The 23,470-nt window shown below is 42.4% G+C and overlaps 2 protein-coding genes across 2 annotated transcripts; both read left to right on the plus strand.

The window, feature by feature from the left end:
- Positions 1–11,104: 11,104 nt before the first annotated feature.
- LOC131332812 (uncharacterized) lies at positions 11,105–11,959 on the plus strand. Its single transcript, XM_058367110.1, has 2 exons — positions 11,105–11,287; positions 11,354–11,959. Exons 1-2 carry the CDS (start codon positions 11,105–11,107, stop codon positions 11,957–11,959), a joined length of 789 nt encoding a protein of 262 aa, XP_058223093.1.
- A 941-nt stretch (positions 11,960–12,900) lies between these two features.
- LOC131332813 (uncharacterized) lies at positions 12,901–16,207 on the plus strand. Its single transcript, XM_058367111.1, has 3 exons — positions 12,901–13,248; positions 13,304–13,665; positions 14,596–16,207. Exons 1-3 carry the CDS (start codon positions 12,901–12,903, stop codon positions 16,205–16,207), a joined length of 2,322 nt encoding a protein of 773 aa, XP_058223094.1.
- The last annotated feature ends 7,263 nt before the right edge of the window (positions 16,208–23,470 follow it).

Genomic DNA, 23,470 nt, shown 5'->3' on the forward strand with positions numbered 1-23,470 from the left:
AAACCTTTTGAAAGACAAAAGTGCGAAGAGCAGGAAGACCTAGAGATTGACACCTTGGTTGTGCTTTTTAAAAGATGTTCTTTGTTTGATTCTAGCTTTCATAGATCAAGAATTGTTTGAGCTTGTTTTTCCTTTTTCCTTGGAAGTAATAAAATATTGGTTGCTTTATTAAAAAAAATGTTTGTGCAATGGTTTGATAGTGAGTATGTTTTAGGATAGACTTAGAAATTTCGGAAGTGATAGCGATAGCTGTGTCCGAATCTCAATCTGGAGATTGCCTACGTATCCCATGGAGGGAATCAGGCCATAAACATAGTTCCAAAAAGATTTATTTTTTTGTTTTTTTTTTGGCAAGGATTCACTAGGGTATTTTTCTCTCTTTTTGTGCTCTTGATTTTGCCTAAACTGCCCTTGCGGGTTTTCAGTCTAGCGAGCTCTTTATTTATATATTAGCTTTTTCCTAAGCCACCCTTGCTGGTTTTCGACATAGAAGGCTACTCTAATTTTTGCTTGGGTCTGCCCACCCTTGTGGTTTTCGGTCCAATGAGCATCTTTCAAGGGTAATACGTCCTTAGCTTGTCAATATTGACTAGTGTTGTGAATTCCATCTCATCCAAGTCTGCAATGTATGCTGCTCCTCCAGATAGTATGAGTTTGACGAAGTAGGGTCCTCCCCAGTTTGGTTTAAACTTGCCTCTCGGGTCTGAAATGTGGCGACGGATTGCTTTGAGTACCATATCGCCCACCTTGATGTCCCTTGGCTTCACCTTTTTGTTGAATGCTTGTGCAATGCGACGTTGATACCCTTGTACATGGTATAGCACCTCAGCCTTCTTTCATCCAGTAATGCTAGCTCATCGTAGCAGTTCTGAACCTAATCCTCTTCGATCATTTCAGTCTCAGCCAAAACCCTTAGCGAGGGTAGTTCTAGTTCGACAGGTAAGACAGCTTCCATCCCGTAGACTAGGGAATAGGGGGTAGCCCTAGTTGAAGTCCTTTCAATTGTTCGATAATCCCATAGTGCTAGGGGTAGCATTTCTAGCCAGTCTGTGTAGATGTCGGTAGTCTTCCACAGAATCCTTTTGATGTTTTTGTTTGCGGCCTCAACTGCTCCATTGGTTTGAGGCCGATATGTAGATGATCGATGATTCTGTATGCCAAATTCAGCGAAAAGCTTCTTCGTTGCCCCTTTGAAGTGAGATCTGTTATCACAGATGAATTCATGAGGTACACCATACCGATAGATGATGTTGGTGCGGATGAACTTGGCTACATGAGTAGCTTTGAGGGTAGCATAAGAAGTTGTTTCTACCCACTTGGTGAAGTAGTCAATGGCCACTAGGGTAAATTGGAGATTGTATTTCCCTTTCGGATTTATACTCCCAATTACGTCTGTTACCCAAAAATTGCAACCTAGAGGGGGGGGGGGGGGGGGGGGGGGGGGGGGGGGTGTGAATCGGGTTGCTTAATAATCTCTAACACATACATCCAATATAATATGAGCAAGTAAAAGAGCGAGAGTTAGAGAGATAAAACCCGATTATAGTGGTTCGGTCCGGATTTGTCCACGGTCCGGCCTAGTCCACTTCTCCTCAAGCAACTACTTGAAGGTTCCTTTAATCTTCAAAAAGATTACAAGTAGTAAGTCTTGCGGGTGCTTACAACAACCTTGTCCCTTAGCTTTCCCGAGGAGCTAGTGCAACCGCAAGAGTTTTCTCCGAAAACCTCTCAAAAACAATAACACCCAAATTCCAACCCGAATTTGGTCTTCTAAGCTTTCAAGTGTTTGACTCAAACACTCGCTTAGGAATTACAAGTATGTGAAGAAGGTATGAAAATTATCGCTCATGACTTGTACAAATTTTCTATCAAGAAAATTATGAAAGTGGAAGAATAAGGAGAATTTTGGCTTTGATCTTTTGAGAATTTGCTCTTGCAATGATATGGAATGTTGTAGCTTGTATGGGGTACTCATCAATGAGTTATTCATCCCTTATATAGCCATCTATCCACCTTCTAGCCGTTAATAAAGTGTAGAAGCCGTTGGAGAGTTGATCAGGAAAATATAGCCGTTGGAACTTTACTGATCAGCAGAAATTACTCAAAGTGATCGTCTGGGTGGTTGACCGGCCAGTCATCCAGTGGGTCATCCAGTCTGTCATCCGATGGTCTCTGGTGGTCACAGCTCTCTGTTCAGACAGCCGGCCTGTTAGCTGGTTCGTCAACCTGTGGCTCAAAATTTCATCTAAATAAATTCGTTAAAGTATGTATTGAGGTCACTAAGTATTTATAAATATTAATCATTGAATCCAAGCGACTTTATGCAACATGTCAAGGCAAAGAAAAATTTGTCCAAAAAAGGACTTTGCGATAAAAGATTTTCTTTTACCAAATAAAAACTTCATCAATATAATCATCAAAATAATAAATAGTAATGCATATAATTTTCAACAAATTATCATGCATATATTTTTCAACAATCTCCCCCTTTTTGATGATGACACAAAATGAAGGTTTTTATGCAAAGCAAAGATTATGCCAATAAATCTCCCCCTTAGTACATGCTCCCCTTAAATAAGAGATTTTGTATAATTTTGAGAGGCATATGCAACAATATGATCGCAAAGTGATCCCTGCAAGGTTAGTTTCATATAGGCAAAGTATATATGAGAAATTCAAGCCCTAAGCCATAGAATTCACAAACTTAAACCATAAAAACATAAAACCAAGATTTTTCTCCTCCTTTGAGACATCATCAACATGGGTGTGAGGAGGGAAGGTAGGAATGTCATTACGGTGGTGAAGGATAATATCTTCTTTCATCTTTCTCCCCCATTCTCATCTTTGTCAAAGCTTCGTTGATGTGCTCATTGGCTTTGATCCTTCCATGTACTTTTCAAGCATACCTACAATCAAGTCTTGACTTTTGGTACCCACATCATTTTGGGTCCTTGAAAGTTAGCATTGACATGGATCTTAGGAACCTAAGTCTTTCTTCCGTTTGGAAAGATTTTCATATGTGAAGATAACAGAGTCAAATTATGGAATTAGAGCTTCTAGCGCAGAGTGGTACAGTTTTAGTGTGTCTTCTTTAACCTTCTAGTCTCCTCTTGCTTGGGGCACTTGAAGCTCCAATGACTTCTATCCTTTTTGCCCCTAGTTCTGGGGCTGCCTCTATTCCAGCTATGCAGGCTTCATACTCAGCTTGGTTGTTGGTGACTTCAAACCTCAGTTTATATGACGGAGGAATATGAGAGTCGTTTGGGGAAACTAGCAATACCCCTATGCCATATCCACATTGGTTTGATGCTCCATCGAAATAAAACTGCTAGGTGTCGTCTTGGAGAAATAAGATGTCTTCGTCTGGGAACATGAAGTCTTTTGCCTCGGCCTCTGTCACAGGATGATCTGCCAAGAATTCTGCCACGCCCTTTCTTTCAGTGATTTCCTTGTCATGTACTTGAGGTCAAACTCTGCTAGCAACAACAACCATCTAGCCAGCTTTCCAATAAGTGTTGACTTCTTGAAAAGATATTTGATTGGGTCTAAACGAGAAACCAGGACTACCAGATGTGCTAATAGGTAGTGCCTTAGTTTCTTTGTGGCCCATACTAGCCCCCAGCAGGTTTTCTTCAAGGGAGTGTACCTTGTTTCATAGTCCATCATCTTTTTGCTAAGGTAGTATATGGCGCACTCTACTTTGACATCATTTTCTTGCGCTAGCATACATCCCATGGATGTGTCCATTACTGAGAGATACAGAATCAATGGTTTTCCAGGGATGGGTGTTGCTAATACAGGTGGATTCTGAAGGTATTCTTTGATTGCTTGAAATGCTTGTTGGCAGTCTTGGCTCCACTCGAAATCTGTATCTTTCTTCAAAAGCTTGAAGAGAGGTTCGCAGGTGGCTGTGAGTTTGGAGATGAACCTACTGATGAACTGTACTTTTCCCAGAAAGCTCCTTACTTCCTTCTCTGTCTTTGGTGGTGATATCTCCATGATAGCCTGTATCCCTGGAAGGGTCTACTTCGAATCCTCTTTGAGTGATAAGAAATCCTAGCAACTTTCCAGCGGTTACCCCAAAAGTGCATTTTTAAGGATTAAGACGTAGCTTGTATTGCCTAATCCTCTCGAAGAACTTTTGAAGTGCTTCATAGTGTCCTTCCCTTTCCTTTGATTTGACTATCATATCATCAACATATACCTCCACTTCTTTGTGCATCATGTCATGCAGCAGTGTTGTCGCCATCCTTTGGTAAGTGGCTCCAGCGTTCTTGAACCCGAATGGCATCACTCGGTAGCAGTAAGTTCCCCATGGCGTGGTGAAGGTGGTCTTCTCTCTATCTTCAGGAGACATCAGAATTTGATTATACCCAGAAAACCCATTCATGAAAGATAGCAATCCATGTCCTGCGGTGTTGTCCATTAGTTTGCCTATGTGTGGTAATGGAAAGTCATCCTTTGGACTGGCCTTGTTGAGATCTCGGAAATCTACATAGACCCTGATTCCTCCAGTCTTCTTTGGTACTGGAGCGATGTTAGCTACCCACTGAAGATATTTGGTGACTATGAGAAAACCAGCGTTGATTTGCTTAGTAACTTCTTCTTTTATCTTTAAGACCCAATCAAGGCGCATACGTCTTAGCATTTGTTTAACTGGTTTTGCATCAGGATGGAGGGGAAATTTGTGCTGAACAATTCAGGGTCTATTCCAAGTATGTCCTCGTAAAACAAGGCAAAAACATTTTTGTATTCTTTTAGCAAAAGGATTAGTTTTTCACTCTCTTAAGAAGATAGTGTTGCACCAATTTTAACCAATTTGGGCTCGTTTTCAGAGCCTATGTTTGCTGTGATTATTTCCTCAAAAAAAGGTTTGGCGTGCCTCTCTTCTTCTATCTTGATGAATTGTAGAATTTCTTCCTCAAAAATTGGATTGTCAAAATCCTCACAGTTAATCATAGGCAAAGTGAAATACTCTAAATTTTTCTTCTAATTGCTGAATTAGTCAAGAGACATATCAGAGTTGAATTCAAAATAAATATCATGCATTGGGGCTTTGACTAGGTTTTCCTTGATAGACTCGGTTTTGAAAAGATGAAAAGCTAGGCTCAGACTGGGTTGACTCAGAGTCGGAAACAGAATCGAAACTAAGATTGGAGTTAGCGTTTTTTACTTTGTATTTTAGAGTGTGTTCCACGGTCCAATTTGGGTAAGCCCCTTTTGTAGCATCCACAATCAGCTCAGAGCAATCTTTTTCCTCACTAAGGTTGATCATCAGCACTTCACTATCATCTTGATTCACATTTTCATTATTATCACCCTACCAGTCTTGGAGGGCCTTTGGTATACCACTGTTGCTTCTTCTAGTTGAGCTTCCATTTCTGCTTCATCGTTGTTGTTGGCTTTTTGCGTGCCAACAAATCCCCACCAGTTGCCAAACCTATCTATGATGGGGTGGATCACCCTTATTTCATTGTTGGTAACCCCCTCATCAAAGAGTAGGTTTAGCGATATTTTGTCTAGTGGATCATTGTCAACAGACTCTTCTTCTTTTGCTTCTTCAACTTTGAGGTAGTCGACCTTGTCTATTGGCAAGTAGTCGTCAGTAGGTGCATAGGGGTCATAGATATAGATTGGGGCCCTGCAAAGCCCTTCTTCTTCAATTATGTCCTCTATCTCTTCATCGTCGATTGTTCTTGTGAACATGATGTGGTTATCCTCAGAGATAATCACCATAGGCTTTGGTTGATCCATAGAAGTGATGTACTTTGAAGGGTCAAGAATTTGGGCGGTAGGATGGAATGGGTCAGATAGCTTGGTGACAATTTGAAAGTGCAAATTGAACATGAACAGTGATGCAGCCATTTTCACCTGAAAATTTTTCCTTTAGTTAGGTTGGTTTAACTTACCCCTTTTTTCTTGATTTCAAAAGTCCATAAGGTTTAACCTGCAAAAGAGAACTTTACAACATACATATGTACAATGGGTGTGAGGAAGAACTCTTAGAAACAAATGCAAGTAGGTTCCTAGCCTGCAGGTTCCTATCGTATTTGGATATGTTCTATAGCTTTCTAACACATGAAAGGTTTGGGTGGTCTCAAGGGTGCTCCGTTGTCAAAGGGCACCAGTCCTCGCACCAGTCCATCATAGGCAGCAATCGGGTGATTCCCTTTTTGATATACCACTACGTACAAGTGACCGTGGAATTTGCTGGAACCCATAATATAGCCTGTGACATGCCGGGATATTAGGTGAACGCAACGAGGTTGCCCGCTCGATGCATATGATAAATGAATTAAATAAAGCATGTATTAGTCTTATGTCGAACTTTCTGGTTATAACTCTCAAGTTCCCCAACAGAGTTGCCAAAAACTGTAGATATCTCCCAAACGGGGCATCGCTATACAGATTGATCGTCGTTAGTTGCTTGTTTGGTTGTTTGCTTCATAAACCAAGATCGTGGATTTTCCCATGGCTAGGAACATCACCACGCGATAGAGGTTATCATCAAAACAGAGTCGCCACCTAGTTTATGAAAACTAGGAAAAATATATAGAGATTCTGGATACGGGAGCCAAAAGTACAATGAAAGGAAGGTGTTAGGCACTCCTCTTTGCCCAGCCGTGAGACTCGCCCATAATTATTCGACATATGATTAATGCTTACTTTATTTGATTCTAACACATAGTCTATTTTTAGCCTTTAACAGTTGATAAGGTGAGCTAGTACGATGATTGAAAGCATGCATCAAAATAAGCAGAAAGTAAATATGTCCCAGTAAATAGATCCCTCGGCCGGTGAATTGATGTCATGGCTGAGGAATCTTATTGGATTGATGTATCGTTCGAAGGATTGATGTCCTGACCGATGTTCTTCCTCACACTAGAACAGATACTTAACAGAGAATCAAAATATTATGATTAATGCACAACAACGTAAAAGAGATCAAACCATAGGCTAGGCCTCACCACCTAGATCCCTCAGTTGCTTTATTGCTTCGGATTAGAGAGGATTGACTGATTTGCTTCTCGAAAACCCTAGGGTTAGGGTTTGTACTTCGGGATTTGATCGTCGGATCGCGGCTGCCTTTAGAAGGTTAGGGCTTTTGTAGAGGGGATATGAGAGAGTATATTTACAGAGTTTCGTGGCTAGAGAGAGTGTATGAACATGTTAATTTCGGAACTCTAAGGGCCCTTTGTATAGGCAATTGGTGACTCATTCCGGCCAATCAAAACACACGATTAAATCAAGAGTATATATGGAAAAGATCTCTTTTTGCAATCTCCTTACGTAACCCGAAAGCATCAGGATTTGGCTGCTAGGGTTTTGTGAACTGATCAAACGTATGATAGAACATTCTAGAATCTGGAAAATAGACAATCAGGCGACCGAGCAAATGATCTAGCGGCCGAAGGATTGATGTTGCGGCCGAAGGATAGGCCTGGCGGCCAAGTGATCGAACTCTCAGGGAGATTTTCAAACTTCATGTTTCACGGGTGAAAGAATGATGCTGAGGCTGTGCGATCAATGTTATGGCCAACAGATGGATTCTCCTAAAATACTGTACTTCTGTCTGAAAGGTTATTTGGCTCTGGATTGGGTCCTCTAAGCGGCTAAAAGTACTCACTATAAGTCAATGGGTTCACGAGAAGTCCATCAGCAATCACTGTATCCATTCATCATCGGGATGGTTCCCAAGGTGGGATTTGAAATAATCGTTAGGTCAAATTGGGGTGTCTATATAGATTTAGAAAAAAAAGTTCATAAATTGTACAAATGTGTCATGAAAATAGATCATGGCATATCTCAAAATTGTCATTAATATTTTTGCAAACTTATCTCATGTGTGGCTCACGTCTTCACGAATTTATTAATGACAATTTTGAGATATCCCATCATGATGATGATGATGATTATTATTATTATTATTACGGAAATGATTTTGCCACTTCCTTTTTTGTTAACGCCGCTTCCCTGCAAGCATATTTTTAAATTTATGATAAATTCAGCAACCTATTATTATTATTATTATTAACATGATGTTTGGGTTATTTATGATAAATTTGTCATATCATGTTTATGTTTGTGAAATATCCACCATATTCGTATTCAACAAGTTAATTATGTTTTTTTTATTATATAGTTTGATAGTTTTATGATTTCTTATTTAGTTTTGAATTTTATTTTGAGATTTTAGGAGAATGAAAATTTGAGAGAGAAATAATTAAAAAGATTAGGTGATAGAAAGGTTTATAAGATTGGAGAGATAATTGGGATAATTAGAAAAGATAAGGAGATAGAAATGGTAGTTTAGGATTTACAAAATAAGTTTTTGAACCCATTAAGATAAGGACTTAGCTACATAGGACTTGATCCCTATTAAAGTTCCCCAAAATTTAATGGTGCGTGTGGAAGTTTAAGGAAAGAAATGGAAATGAAGAGAAAAGTTAGAGAGAAAATTGAACTTATTTTTCATACTTTTCATTCTCTTTCTCTAGAAACTAAACAATGGGAAGACAAATTTTAACATTTTCGCATCTTTTCCATTTTTTTTCTCAACTTGTAAACACACCAGCATTGTGTCACGTCCCAAAATTGAGAACATGACCGGCCATGAACCATGAAGCAATCATGGAACATGAAGCCTAATTAAAAATATTTTAACAACTCGAACTTATGAAAGAAAAACTGGATATTTTATTACAATAATAAAATGTGCAAGTAACAACCCTAATTTTAATTATGCATAATACGTGAATACTTGGCATGCTTTAAGTTAATCTTGCGGCTAAATAGCATAGTTATTCTAGTTGTACGAAACGGATCACATATATATGCTTTGGATATCACCAATTGGCCAAAACTTGATAGGCGAGATACGATGACATGGGTACATGGGATAATTTTCCCTCGGAAGACAAAAATAAAACATGCGCGTAGTCTTCCTATTAACTCCACTACTTCTTCACCTTCACCGTTTATGACCTAGGGAGAAACGAGAGAGAGATGGCAAGAGGGAAAAAAAGAAGAAAGAGGGGAATCGAGGGGAAAGGGTTTGGTTGATTAATTGAAACTCTACTTTGGTAAGTTCATGTTCCTTACTCTTGATTTCTCATTTAATTTGTAGAAATGTCGTAGAATTAAACTCTTGAAACCATGGAACCCTAGCTATGCAATTGATGTTGAATTTTATTGATTTTGGAAGCAAAACTTCATGTATGTAGCATGTGTACATGGCAGATTTCCACACAGCAAACTAGGTCTCAGTTTTTATATAATTTATCAATCTTAAACTTTGAATTAGGTATTGGTTCCTTCGCAAGATAGAAAGTAGACTTAAAGTTGTTCTTTTGCTGCTAGAATCACTTGAAACCGTTGAGAATTCAATTTATAGTGTGATAAGTAAAATATACCTAAGGAGCTCAGCACTACCAGGCCTACGGACCTGGGGAGTACGAGCTACCTTCCTTCATAGCTTCCTGTAAAGGACCTACAAGGAACAGAGCAATGACCTTCCAGCTCCGTCCTTCGGCTGAAGCTTGAAGAAAGTCCAAGGACCAGCTCCGGCCCCTAGCTCCCTTGTAAAGCTTAACTTCTACGGTATCATATGAAAGATATGCTTGTTTAGATAAAGATGCCACGACAGGACGAATGAATCCTAAGGGATAAGGGAAGGATGGGATAAGCCCAAAGGGCCAGAGATATGCACAAAAGTGATTAAAGATGAGATTCCTAGCCCTGGCAGGGATCCCATGGATTCCTAGCTAAGGCAGGACTCCGCACTCCTCAAAGAGGAGATCCGGAACCTACAAGATATAGTCCTACAAGGACTTAAACTCCGATTGTAATGCCTATAAATAAGACGGTAGAACACCAGTATACGGTACACAACTCTAACACAGAGAACTTCCATTCATTTACAACAAAGTTCCTTTTGACTTAGGCATCGGAGGGTGGTTGGCACGCCACCATACCGGTGACACGAGTTATCACCTTTGTTTTGCAGGTGCAAGTCGGAGCTATCAACAAAGTTGCCTCATTAGCCGGCGCCGTCTGTGGAAAACGAATTTTTCCTTACGGTGAACAACTTTGTATGGTAGAAACCCGATCAAGCAGAACAACAATGGCTTCAAATCCCGAACAAACGGGTATTGACGACGCTGCACAGGCCGCCGCTACAGCAAGAACTACTGCTGCAGCCAAGGCAGCCGCCGCCGCCGAAAAGGCTGCAAAAGCAGCATAGGCGGCTAAGGCCGCTGCGGCGAACCTATCAGAGGGTAATCAGATCACCCCAGAAGCATTCGCCCATATGCAAGAACAGATAAAGACCTTAACCCAAGGGTTACAGACCGCGAGACAAGAAAATGCAAACTTACGAAAACAAATCTCCGAGTCGAGTATCCTGAGATTGCAAAATAGTCGCCATAATGACGACGAGCATATGGAGGAAGGCGAATCCAGTGAAAAGGAAAGCCAAAACCAAAGAAAGTATGGTAATCCACCCCTAGAGAAATCGCCTCACGAGCAAGGGATGATACTCAAGATGCAAAAGCAGATTGAAGGATTAATGAAGAATGTCAAAGCACAAACCCCTGCCACGGTAGAGGAGTTGGTGCCAAACACGGATTCACCTTTCACACCTGAGGTTATGAGACGCCCTCTCCCAAGGAAGTTTAAGATGCCCCAATTGGAAACATTCAATGGTTCTACGGACCCGTTGGATCATCTTGAGACATATAAGTCCTTGATGCACTTACAAGCAGTGCCAGATGAGGAAATGTGCCGGGCATTCCCAGTTACCCTCAAGGGAAGTGCCCGAGCATGGTTCAACAAACTCCCACCAGGAAGTATACGTAGCTTTAAAGAGCTTAGCACAAGCTTTGTAAGTTACTTCATTGCTGGTCAACGCTACGGCAAACCAGCAACTCATCTCCTGACAGTAAAACAAGGGAGATGGGAATCATTAAGAGAATACACCACAAGGTTTAATAAAGAGGTGGTCCAAATAGATGAAGCTGATGACAACGTGAGCATAACTACTTATATTGTTGGGTTGTATTAAGGGCAATTCCTATATCTTGTGTCTTAAGAGCCGCCAAAAACCATGGCAGAGCTCATGCTCAGAGCTCAGAAGCACATGAACGCAGAAGAGGCTGTCTATGCAAGGCGTGCACGTGATGGTTTCGATCCCCAAGCAGGGCCATCACAGGTTGGCGAATTCTCCCTAACAGACAAAAGAAGACGAGAAGCTGTCCGCAAGACAGGGGGAGAACCAAGGAATAAAAAGGTGGACTCAAGATTATCCCCAAAGAGAGGAACAACTGGAGGACCTCCCCAAGGAAAATACAAATAGTTTACCCCGCTCATAGCCACGGCAGAGCAAATCCTCAGCAATCTACAAGACGATCCAGACCTCACGTGGCCAGGAAAGCTGAGATCCGATCCTAGCAGGAGAGCTAAGGATAAATACTGTAGGTTTCACAAAGACCACAGACATAATACAGATGATTGCATTGACTTGAAACAGCAGATCGAGGATCTAATTCAAAGAGGGAGACTTCAGCGTTTCGTAACAAAGAAACACCAGAAGCAACCCAGAAAGGAAGACACAAGCAAAGAGCGAAGGGATGGTGCTGCACCCCAGTCCGGCCCCATTGGAGAGATCAAGGTCATCCATGGAGGATTTGCCGGAGGTGGAGAGTCCAGCCATGCAAGAAAGGCCCACCTAAGAAAATTGCGAACGGAGGAATATTTGGAGGTCAACACAATTGACCGCCCAAGCAAGATCCAGAAGAAAGAGGAGATACCCATAATTTTCTCAGAAGAAGATCTCAAAGGGATCCAGATTCCCCATGATGACCCCCTGGTCATAACCATTGTCATAGCAAACTACCTCACACGAAGAGTATTGATGGAAGTTCAGCCGATATACTCTACCTTCATGCATATGACCAGTTAAAGGTCGGACGAGAAGGCTAAGGCCTATGGCGTCACCACTAGTTGGATTTGCAGGTACGCCTGTTTACCCAGCTGGTCAGATAGCACTACCAATTACTATGGGAGGGGAGAAAAGTCAGATTACGCGTATGATTGATTTCATAGTAGTCGACTGTCCCTCAGCATATAATGCAATCTTAGGAAGGACGACTTTGAACAAGATTGGGGCAATAATCTCCACTTACCATTTGTTGATAAAGTTCCCAACATCAGAAGGAGTTGCCTGTATCAGAGGAGATCAGAAAGCAGCACGGGAGCTAACATTACCATGAATATAGAGAGTCTCGACACTCGAGATGAAGAGAAACTCTAACATGGAGAACCCGTGGAAGAGCTTATAGAAGAACTCCTGGAGCCACAGCAATCAGGAAAGACAGTAAGGATTGGAACAGGATTGAGTACGACTGCAAAATCAGAGCTGCTGCAATTTCTAAGAAAAAATAAAGACGTTTTTGCGTGGTCCCATGAAGATATCCCCTGAATTGACCAAAGGGTCATATCTCACAAGTTGAATGTCGACCCTACTATACGTCCAGTTAAGCAGAAGAAAAGAGCCATTGCTCCAGAACGGAATGAGGCGGCAGCCAATGAGGTAGATAAACTCATTCAAGCGGAATCCATCCGTGAAGTTCTTTACCCCGATTGGTTGGCCATTGTGGTCATGGTGAAGAAAGCTAATGGCAAATGGAGAATGTGTGTAGATTTCACCGACCTCAATAAAGCGTGTCCAAAGGATAGCTTTTCCCTCCCTAGAATTGACTCTTTGGTAGATTCCACTACCGGACATGAGCTTCTTAGCTTTATGGATATGCATTTTCATGATATAATCAAATCCAAATGCACGAAGGAGATCAAGAAAAAACGTCATTTATCACCAATAGGGGATTATATTGCTACAAAGTAATGCCCTTCGGTCTTAAGAATGCAGGGGCGACATACCAGAGGTTGGTCAACAGGATGTTTAAGCAACAAATCGAACGCAATGTAGAAGTATATGTAGATGACATGCTGGTTAAAAGTGCTAAGGCACATAACCATGTTGATGATCTAGAAGAGACCTTCCAGGTTCTCAAAAAATATCAATTGAAGCTCAACTTAACAAAATGTGCTTTTGGAATCTCGCTAGGGAAGTTCTTAGGTTTCATGGTGTCTCAAAGAGGGATCGAGGCAAATCCAGAAAAGATTCAGGCTATACTCGCCATGCGTTCACCGCAGAACATAAAGGAGGTCCAAAAGCTCAGAGGACGAGTTGTAGCTTTGAGCAGGTTTATTTCATGAGCAACTGACAAATGTCACATTCTTCAAGGTTTTGAAAAAGGCCTTTGAATGGACAACCACGGAGGAAATGGCTTTCACCCAACTGAAGGAGTATTTGGCATCACCACCACTGCTGGGTAGGACTCAGGATGGAGAGAATCTATTCTTGTACTTAGCTGTCTCCCCTCAAGCCGTCAGCACGGTTTTGGTTCGGGAAGAGCAGGGGACCCAACTCCCAGTATACTATACTAGCAGGGCACTACGAGGAGCTGAGTTAAGATACCCCAGAGCTGAAAAAATAGCCTTTGCAATGGTAATAGCAGCCAGAAGGCTACGGCCATACTTCCAAGCTCATCCAATCAAAGTGTTAACAGACCAACCGCTTCGAAGAATTCTCCACTCACCGGAGACGTCAGGCCGACTAATTCAATGGTCAATAGAGCTTGTAGGGGGATGAAAACAATTGATGCTTCGGATCAACTTGACAGCAACGGCTTTCTCGTGCCTCTTCACCGGAACCCTAATTCGTCGTCGGAACCCTAATCTGCAAAATAGACAGGGGGTGAGCGCACCTCTGCCTCTCGTGGCAAAGGCCCTCCGATGCCAAAGTTTGTATCACGTACTAGCAGTCGAACCCTAATTATCAGTAGGAAAGCAAGAATGCAAAGTATTGCGTACCTTTTACCTCTAGGTTTACCTCTTTATTTATAGATTTTCGTATGCTTGTTGCCCAAGCATCCCTGTTTCCATAGGATTCCCAACTCGTATAGGAAACCCAGTACATCAAGGATTCTCGTTTCCTTTATCAGTTTATTAGAAAAGAGTCCCTTTAGGATTCTTTTCCATTACTGGCCGAACATCCCATTCTCATTGGGTATCTTTCTTAGACCCTATATTCTCGGGATCTTATCCCTTAACGGAATACCACCATTTCTAGATTCTTCCAGAATGTTCCCTATGCTCCAATACTTGACTGAGGTTCTTTCTTTTGTTCGGCCATCTCGTTGCCGAACAGAATTCCTGGACCAGATACTTCACATGTAACTTGGTCTTAACGTAATCAGAATGTCTCTAACTGCCGAACAGTTTAGTTTACACCACTGACTTCTTATGTCATTGGCCTTGAATTAGCCGTACAGACTGCATGGATCAACGACTTCTCATATCATTGGTCCATATCGTTGTTCACCGAACTGCTCGGCGGTAAGTCCTATCGTACTTACCATGTGCTCCCAAATATCACGTGTTCGGCAACTAAATGTATGTGCTCGGGAATACCTCCCTACAGAGCTTGGTGAATTTGACATAGAATATAAACCTCGAATTGCCATCAAGGCACAGGTATTGGCAGATTTCCTTAGAATACACATATCCAGAGCCGGAGGAACTCCCCAGAGAAGAACCCAAACCTTGGGTCCTTCAGGTCGACGGATCAACAACTAAAGATGCAAGCGGAGCAGGCTTAATTCTAACATCCCCGAAAGGACAACGCCTTAGCTATGCGCTTAGATTTGAGTTCAAAACAACCAACAATGAAACCGAATACGAAGCCCTAGTAGTTGGATTGGAGCTGGCAAGTGCCATTGGAGCTAGCCATGTGCTGGCCAAAAGCGATTCACAGCTGGTTGTGGGACAAGTCCTCTGGGAATACACCGTCAAGGAAGAGATCATGCAAAAGTATGTGGATAAAGTAAAGGCTCAAGTTGCGAAATTGCAAAGCTTCAATATTGTTAGAATCCCAAGGGAGGAAAACAATGAAGCAGATTATTTGGCAAAGCTGGCCACGGCTAAGGAGGACGCTATTCCACGGAATACACCTGTAAGATACTTAGAGTTGCCAAGCATCGTCTCCCCAGATATACAAGTTCAGGCCATCAATTACAGTGACTCATGGACTGGACCCATAGTTGACTACATAACTAATGGGACACTACCAAAAGATAAGGTCAAAGCCAGACAGCTCAAGATCAGAGCTGCAAAGTACTTGATGATGGGAGATGTGCTATATAGAAGGAGTTTTTCATTACCTTACCTGAGGTGCCTCACCACTACGAAGTCTTTGCAAGCTATGGAAGAGGTCCACCAAGGAATATGTGGGGATCACCAAGGTGGCCGCATGCTAGCTTACAAACTCCTCAGGTTAGGGTACTACTGGCCCAGCATGCAAAAGGATTGCAACTCTATAGTGCAAAAATGTGAAAAATGTCAACGCTTTGCAAATATCATTCATGGATCACCTACGGTTTTAACCCCAATGAAAGGACCTTGGCCATTCGCCCAATGGGGGTTAGACCTGATTGGCCCACTTCCAATGGCTGCGGGCCAAGTCCAATATGCTATAATAGCTGTGGATTACTTCACAAATTGGGTTGAAGCTAAGGCACTGGCCGCAATCACAGCGGAGGTTACCACTGACTTCTTATGGAAGTTAATTATTAGCCATTTTGGATTGCCAAGAGTAATCATTACGGATCGAGGAAAACAATTTGACAATGCTCAGTTTAAAGCATATTGTATATCTAGGGGAATACATGTGCATTATGCCTCTACAGCTCATCCAAAAGCTAATGGGCAGGTCGAAGTTACAAATCGAACCATCAAAAAGGGGATTAAGAAGAGGCTGCGAGAGGCCAAAGGAACCTGGCCGGACGAACTTTATAATGTTTATAATGTGCTATGGGCATATCGAACAACACCCCGAACTGCAACTGGAGAAACACCATATTCTCTTGCATTCGGGGCAAAAGCAGTAGTCCCCATTGAAGTGGAACTCCTCAACTACAGGACTGCAAGCATCGACCACCAAGAAAACCAGGAGGATCTTAGGGCTGAGCTAGATCTTTTGGAAGAAACAAGGGAAACAGCAATGGCCAAAATAGCCGTTTACCAGCAGAGATGGTCAAATACCATGAAATACAAGTTAGGCCAAGAAGCTTTCGTACTGGTGATCTAGTTCTACGGAAAGTAGATCCCACTGGGAAGAAGGTGGGCTAGCTCGGCCCAAATTGGGAAGGCCCCTATCAGGTCCTACACCATGTCAAAGCTGGTGCATACAGACTTACAACCCTAAGGGGAAAAGAACTACCAAACTCATGGAACGCAGAGCATCTCAAGAAGTACTACAAGTAGGTGCTTATAATGGAATTATATTTTTGCTTTTTAGTTTTGCTATTTTTAGGAGACTTTCAGTTTTCAGTAAACCTTTAGTAGCAAAGATGTTTTTAGGACCACGTGTTTTACTTACGATTCTGTGAGGCCAAGAAAAATCCCCACGAGGGACAATTGTTTGCTTTTCCTCCTAAACGCATGATTAGAAAAGAGAAGCAAAAAGCAGAAAAATAAAACTCAAATTTTATTAATAAATCCACACCCTAAGGGGGTGTGGACAGCTTTTTTTACATAAAAACTTCATGGGTAAACCCACAAAGTTACAGCCTAAACACTATCTCCCTCCCTTGGAGGGGAGGGAACAGGAGGGGCCGGCTGCCCTCGGAAAGCTTCGATCCAACTGGTCCCAGTTGGCTATCAGCACTATGCGGACCGTCTTCTCCATGACAGAAATAGATTCTGCCATGGCCTCCATCTTTGAAGGCAGCCCATCAATGGCTGCCTTCAGATTTTGCAGCTCTTGACGTAAATCAGAGGATTGCTCTTCGTTCGCCATCACAAAATAAGAATTAATTATGAAGTGAGAAGTAACCTCTGAAATTCATCAGTATTTATAACAAAATATGGGCGGTTCATTAACCGCTTGCTGAGCCAATTAGCACGATCATAATCAAAGCTGTGGGTAAAACTGCCACTCTAAAACTGCCTAGAATAATGGGAAGTTACACATCCGATTACCTTGGGTAAATTAAACGACGGCTTTCAAATTAAAGCAACAAAAATTAAAACCCCAAGGGCCAATCTGGTGTGTTATTAATTAGACGTAGCACAGCTATGCAAAATGAAGAGCTCAGGAAAAATATCCAAGCTCTTAGACGTAGCACAGCTATGCAAAATGAAGAGCTCAGGAAAAATATCCAAGCTCATAGATGTAGCATAGCTATACACTCCACAAAACTACAATTCCCCTAATGAATACCCACGGGAAAATCTAACAAGTATATCCATTGTTTGGACACAAACGATGAACACACTTCGGGGAGTATGACGTAGTATATCTATACAACAAACAGGTAGAATTCAAAGAGTTCAAAACTAGAAAGCAAAAATCTGCAAAAGCAATGCACAAAGACCATATGGAGTTGCCATAAAACACAAAATGAAAGTATTCTTTCATTTTGTCTACACCTGTCATCCAAAACAGCCTCTAACAGGCTCCAAAAATGATCTCACTAGGATCATTACCAGCAACTATCAAGTTAAGAGCTAAGGCCAAACCTAACGGCCACTTCTAAAGAAGCACAGTCAAAACACGAATGTATTAAAAAGTGTTTAGTTACAGACCCAAATGAATTTAAAAGTTTCAAAGTCCCAAGATAAGGCTGTCAAACAGCCTTCCCATCACCAGATGATGGACCAGGAGGTGTTACCACTGAAATTGGAGATTCGAGGGGAAGAGAAACTTTCTCTGGAGATTGGAGAACGGATACAATTGCTAAACTGGGAGTGGCTGTGTCTTTAGACGCTGCATCATCGCCTTCCTCTTCCTCCCTTCGTCCCCCATCAAAGCTAGAGGGCCCCTCTTCATCATCAACTTCAAATTTTGAAAAATCCAAATTTGGAAAAGCTAAAGCCTCCCGGCTCCTCATAGCTTCGAACTCGTCAAAATATTGTTGAGTTATGTCCTGACGGTATTCAGGGGACTACAGGAAGAGTTCAATGGCTTCCCTTCGAGCATTCTTCACCTTCTCAAGCATCCCTTGGCTCATAGCCCGGTACTTCTCCATCTCCACGTCCCATTCATAAATCTTCTGCTCCAAACTTCGAGCAGCTGCCACGGCAGTATCTCTCTCCACCTCCAGCTCTTTCTTTAACTTCAAAGCGATGTCTCTTTCAGTGGTAGCCTTTTGAAGCTCGGCAGTCATTGAGGCACCTTGTTTTATAAGCTTAAAGTTGGCCTCCGTAAGGGTAACAACCTGCTTGCTCAAGCTATGGCTCTGAGAAGTAAGATATCGACCACGGGCTACAGCCGACAAGAACAGACAAAGAGTCAGAAGAAAAAAGTAACAAATCGTAAAATGATAAAGTCAAAAAAAAAGGAGCATACCATGGCTAATTCAACTAACATTTGCTCCCCAACCTCTTGAAGAGACATCTCCCCCATCAAATCTTCATCGGTCGTATAAAGCAACTCAGAGGCATGCTTAAGAGCTTCTTGACGGTCACCCAAAATGGAAGGACCAACAGAGACCTTCGACTTCTTTGCAGAAGGAGTACTTCCCACTACTGTACCCTTCGCTTTTCTCTTTAAATTCTCAACATTTTCATTGACAGTTTGCTCAACTGCCAACTCAGGAGCAGGATTGATGAAGAGGTCAGCATCCAAGAAACTTTCAACATTCAGCTCTTTCTGAAGACGAGAGCTTTTTCTTTTCGGAGCTATGGCTCCGGGCGACTGCCTGGCCCTCTCAGCTTTCAATTGGGCCAGTAAGACTTTGTCCATCTTGGGTGCCATCTCTTTACCTTCACCTTCTTCTTCTGAAAAAGAAAGAAGTAAAAGCAATACGAAAATCAGCTAGAGGCATAGTAGCAAACCAAAACAGAAACTACCTCGATCTAAAGAGTGCTAAGGCCTCACGAGTAGTCTCTGGACCCAACAAATATGCGGCCAACGATTCTGAAGTCACAAGCAATTCCCAACTATGAACTGAGTAGCCCCTAGCTTGCTGTAGTTCTGCTTCCAGGGAAGGGCTCAAAGGAAATGGGACTCTAGCTGCCAAAATAAAAGTAAATCGTGAGTATATGGATTAATTTATAGAGACAACAAATTATAGAAAAGTAATGGCCTACAATTTGTAGTGGGAATTCCCCATCTACTGGGAATCCGAGGAGTACATGTTCCAATCTCCCAATTAGGAAGCTCCCAACCATCACCGCCAACAAAAAAGAATTTATCTTTCCAATTTTTACTCACAGTAGGAAGATCTGTGACTAGCTCCCTTCCACCAGGCCTCTTCACAAAATAAAACCACTCAGAACCTTCGGGGGCTTCTTTAACGGAAAATTGGTTCAAGAAAGGTCCTTTCGTCAAAGAAATCAGCCCGTCAGACATTGCTCCCCACAGCGCGGCACAGCCTATTAAGAGGCGCCAAGAATTGGGGACAATCTGGCCAGGTGCCAAACCAAGAAAACTCAAGATATCCCTCACTACGGTGGGCAAGGGCAGGCGCAAACCCCCTTCTAAAGAACCAACATAAAGGCAAGTCCCATTCTCGACAAAAGAACAAGCTCGTTCTAACCTAGAGGGTTTCCTAAGGGAAACGGATTCTGGAATAGAATATCTAACTTTGAGAGCAGCTAACTCTTCATTAGTGATGGTGGAGGGAATGTTAGAGGCAGAGAAAGCGGGAATCCTGCGAGAACCCCTTGACAAAGAAGCAGGGGGCGATGGATGTCTGACACAGCTAGACTGATCCCTATCAGGCGAAGCACTAATATTACTACGACGATGCATCGAGACCTCTTCTTCTATGGTCGACTCTTCAGCATTAAGAATCGACAAAAAATTAATGAAACCTTCCGCCATTAAGGTTCCGCCAGCGAACCGTGGGTACAAAGAAGCAGATAGATAAAAGAGGTCGCGAAAAACCCTGTTCTGAAGAACAAGAGAGTATGGTGCAAAATCCTCTATAATGGGAGAATGCAAATTGATACAGGAAAACCCAATCAACCTAGCATAGATAAATCCCCCAGGAATGACCCGCGTCGGGTCAGTAATCTCTATACTAGAAGGAGGATCCAGCATAAAAACGAAGAAAGAACAGCAAAGAGAGAGGAAGCGTACCTACGGGGTATGAGCTCTAACGTGATGACGGAGAAGAACGACGAATGAAAAATCTCACATTGAAACCGCTTGAGAAGATTTGAACGCCTCTCTAAAAGATGGGTGATCAAAGAAAGGGAAAACCTAAAAGATTAGCACTAGTCCCGAGAACGGCTCCTGAATCTTCGTCGTCCACCTCATGAAATCGAAGTAGCAAGAGATCTCGACACCTGTCCCATGATGGGACCCGCGTGTTTAAAACTTTCTGAAGAATAGAAAAAAGCGGTAACCGCCATTTGAGCTTCTCCAATGTTCCCAACCTCTAGAGTGAACCTAGAGCTTAGGAACAGGGGAGTACCTGATAAGTAAAATATACCTAAGGAGCTCAGCACTACTAGGCCTACGGACCTGGGGAGTACGAGCTACCTTCCTTCATAGCTTCCTGTAAAGGACCTACAAGGAATGGAGCAATGACCTTCCAGCTCCGTCCTTCGGCCGAAGCTTGAAGAAAGTCCAAGGACCAGTTCTGGCCCCTAGCTCCCTTGTAAAGCTTTACTTCTACGGTATCATATGAAAGATATGCTTGTTTAGATAAAGATGCCACTATAGGAAGAATGAATCCTAAGGGATAAGGGAAGGATGGGATAAGCCCAAAGGGCCAGAGATATGCACAACCGTGATTAAAGATGAGATTCCTAGCCCTGGCAGGGATCCCGTGGATTCCTAGCTAAGGCAGGACTCCACACTCCTCAAAGAGGAGATCCGGAACCTACAAGATATAGTCCTACAAGGACTTAAACTCCGATTGTAATGCCTATAAATAAGACAGTAGAACACCAGTATACGGTACACAACTCTAACACAGAGAACTTCCATTCATTTACAACAAGGTTCCTTCTGACTTAGGAATCGGAGGGTGGTTGGCACGCCACCATACCGGTGACACGAGTTATCACCTTTGTTTTGCAGGTGCAAGTCGGAGCTTTCAACAAAGTTGCCTCATCATAGTGATTTTCCAAAATCTGGGTTGAAACTAGAAAATCTGTTTCCAGACAGATTTGTGAACCAACTGTATTTACTCAATTTTCCATCATTGGAGTTTGAATTTGACTTGGGTTCCTTCACAACTTTTGTAGCTCATCTTGTTCCGCAACTTTTGACTTTGGAATCACTAAAAAATATTAAAAGCACGATTTATAGTGATTTTTCCAAATTGGATTGTTCTGTGATGTTTCCTGTTGAAAAACTATCATTGGTTTACCTTCTTGTGATGAATCTATTTGGAGTTTCGATTTCTAATATCTTTCTGGAGATGCTATAGTGAGTTAGCTATCTTTAAGTCCTAGTTTTGCTCTTTTTGGATATCAATTGAATTAGTTATGATTTATTTGTTTACTGGGTTGAGAGCTTCTCTCTCTACCCTAGAGAGAGAATGCACTCCCCATGGACCGATTCTACCAATTTAGTCCACCCTGTGGACCGATTCCACACTGGGCTAGAAGTAATCTTGTTCTGTGAGGGGCAATCAGTGCTCTAATCCCGATTTTAAGATTTCACGACCCTATAGCCGTGGGTTTTCAACTTCATAGAGATGACTCTGAGCACCTAGCTCGTGGTCCTTTACACGACAAAAGGAATCACCGGCGATCACCCAGAACCACCACCGATCTAGTTCTGTTGTTGAACACAAATTGCGAGTCTACGAAAAAGACGAAAAAATGTAGAACAAGAGTCAATTTTATTGATTGAGAAAATTAGGGTTTACAATCTCTGATATATTTTCTAATCAAAGAAAATAAAGTCTTCTGATTCTTCTTTTCGGATGTTGAAACGAGGGCTTGATGCTTGATCCCGAATCAAATGGCGGAATCTTCTCCAAGATTTGTGAAGAAGATGATGACTTGGGTTGAATGTTCTTCGAGGCTTTGAGGCTTCGATTCGAAGAACCTTCTTGTTGGATGCAGACTTGAAGAATTCTGAAGGGCTTGAGGGCTTTGAACTTCAGAGCTCTGGAGCTTGTATGCTTGAATGTCTAGATGGAAAAATATGAGAATGAGCACCTCTATTTATAGAGACGTAGGATGGAGAGTCACGACCAATCTTTACTTCCTTCATATTTATCCTCTTGATTATTTCTTTATTCCATGTAAAAGAAACAATTATATAATTTGATAATTATCCTTCTTTCTTTATTTTAAGAAAGATAATTATATAATTATTATTTTACCAAGTGGCTTAATTTGATTGGCCGGACTTAATAAAAATAATAATTGCATCACTTAGACACATTGCGCCATCTGATTGGTCCATTCGCATCATTTTAACTTTTGATCTAAAGACACTTGGCAACATTTAATTGGCCATTTATTGTGCCCTATTTATCAGGTCCGCAACACGTGGCAACTTGTGATTGGCTGTAAAATTTACATGTCTACAAATGCCCCCTCGAGACGCTCATGTCTGAAAGTGAGTGGGTCTCGAAAATGTTGACTTGGTTTGATTTGATGCCAAAAATTTGTGTATTGGGCAATTACTTCTTTTGCTTGAAGTTTGGAGTGAATTTTATTCTCCAAGATTTTAACTCACGAATGGAGCTAAAAATCCATAGCCTTGTATGACTTCATTTTATCTTCCGAGGCAACAACATGTGAGACCCCAATTTTTTGTGGACTAAAGTTTGTGTAGCAGGCCGAACATAGAATTTCGCTATGTTACGGACCGAGCCCAGTCCGTGCCAAGCATAAACCTTGTGCACGGCTCTCGTCCCCTATTCTTCATCGCCATCCCACTTGCCTCAGGCTCGGCGGAAGACAAGCCCGTACTCGGCCACCTTCCTCGGCGGGTCCCATGCGACGTATCCTCTCCCGTCGGTCACGTGCCAGGGTCGGCAAGGGACGTGCTCGGCCACCCACGGAGCAGGGTCGCTGCCGACCACGGCCCCTGCCGACCACGGCTGGCTGCCGAGTTGCGCGTCTTCCCACGTGCAAAAGCGGTTATGCCAAGGGATAATCATGAGCGCACATGGGAGTGCCAGCTCACCCCCAAAGCGGTTACCAGATTTGTTCGGTGACGTCACGGTAACGTCGCCTGGCACGTGCCCGTGCTTGGAGAGCAAGTCAAGGAGCTCTATAAATACCAAAGGATAACGCCTCTGCAAAGGTACGCACTCATACACGTGAATACCCACTCAAAAGCTTAGTCTCTTCCTTTTCTTCCTGCACATACTTATCCTCTCGCCGGAGGGCCTTGCCGGGCAACCCCCGGCCTGGTCTTAGTCGTGCGCTC

This window comes from Rhododendron vialii, chromosome 7a (genome assembly GCF_030253575.1).
Source record: "Rhododendron vialii isolate Sample 1 chromosome 7a, ASM3025357v1".
Classification (NCBI taxonomy): domain Eukaryota; kingdom Viridiplantae; phylum Streptophyta; class Magnoliopsida; order Ericales; family Ericaceae; genus Rhododendron; species Rhododendron vialii.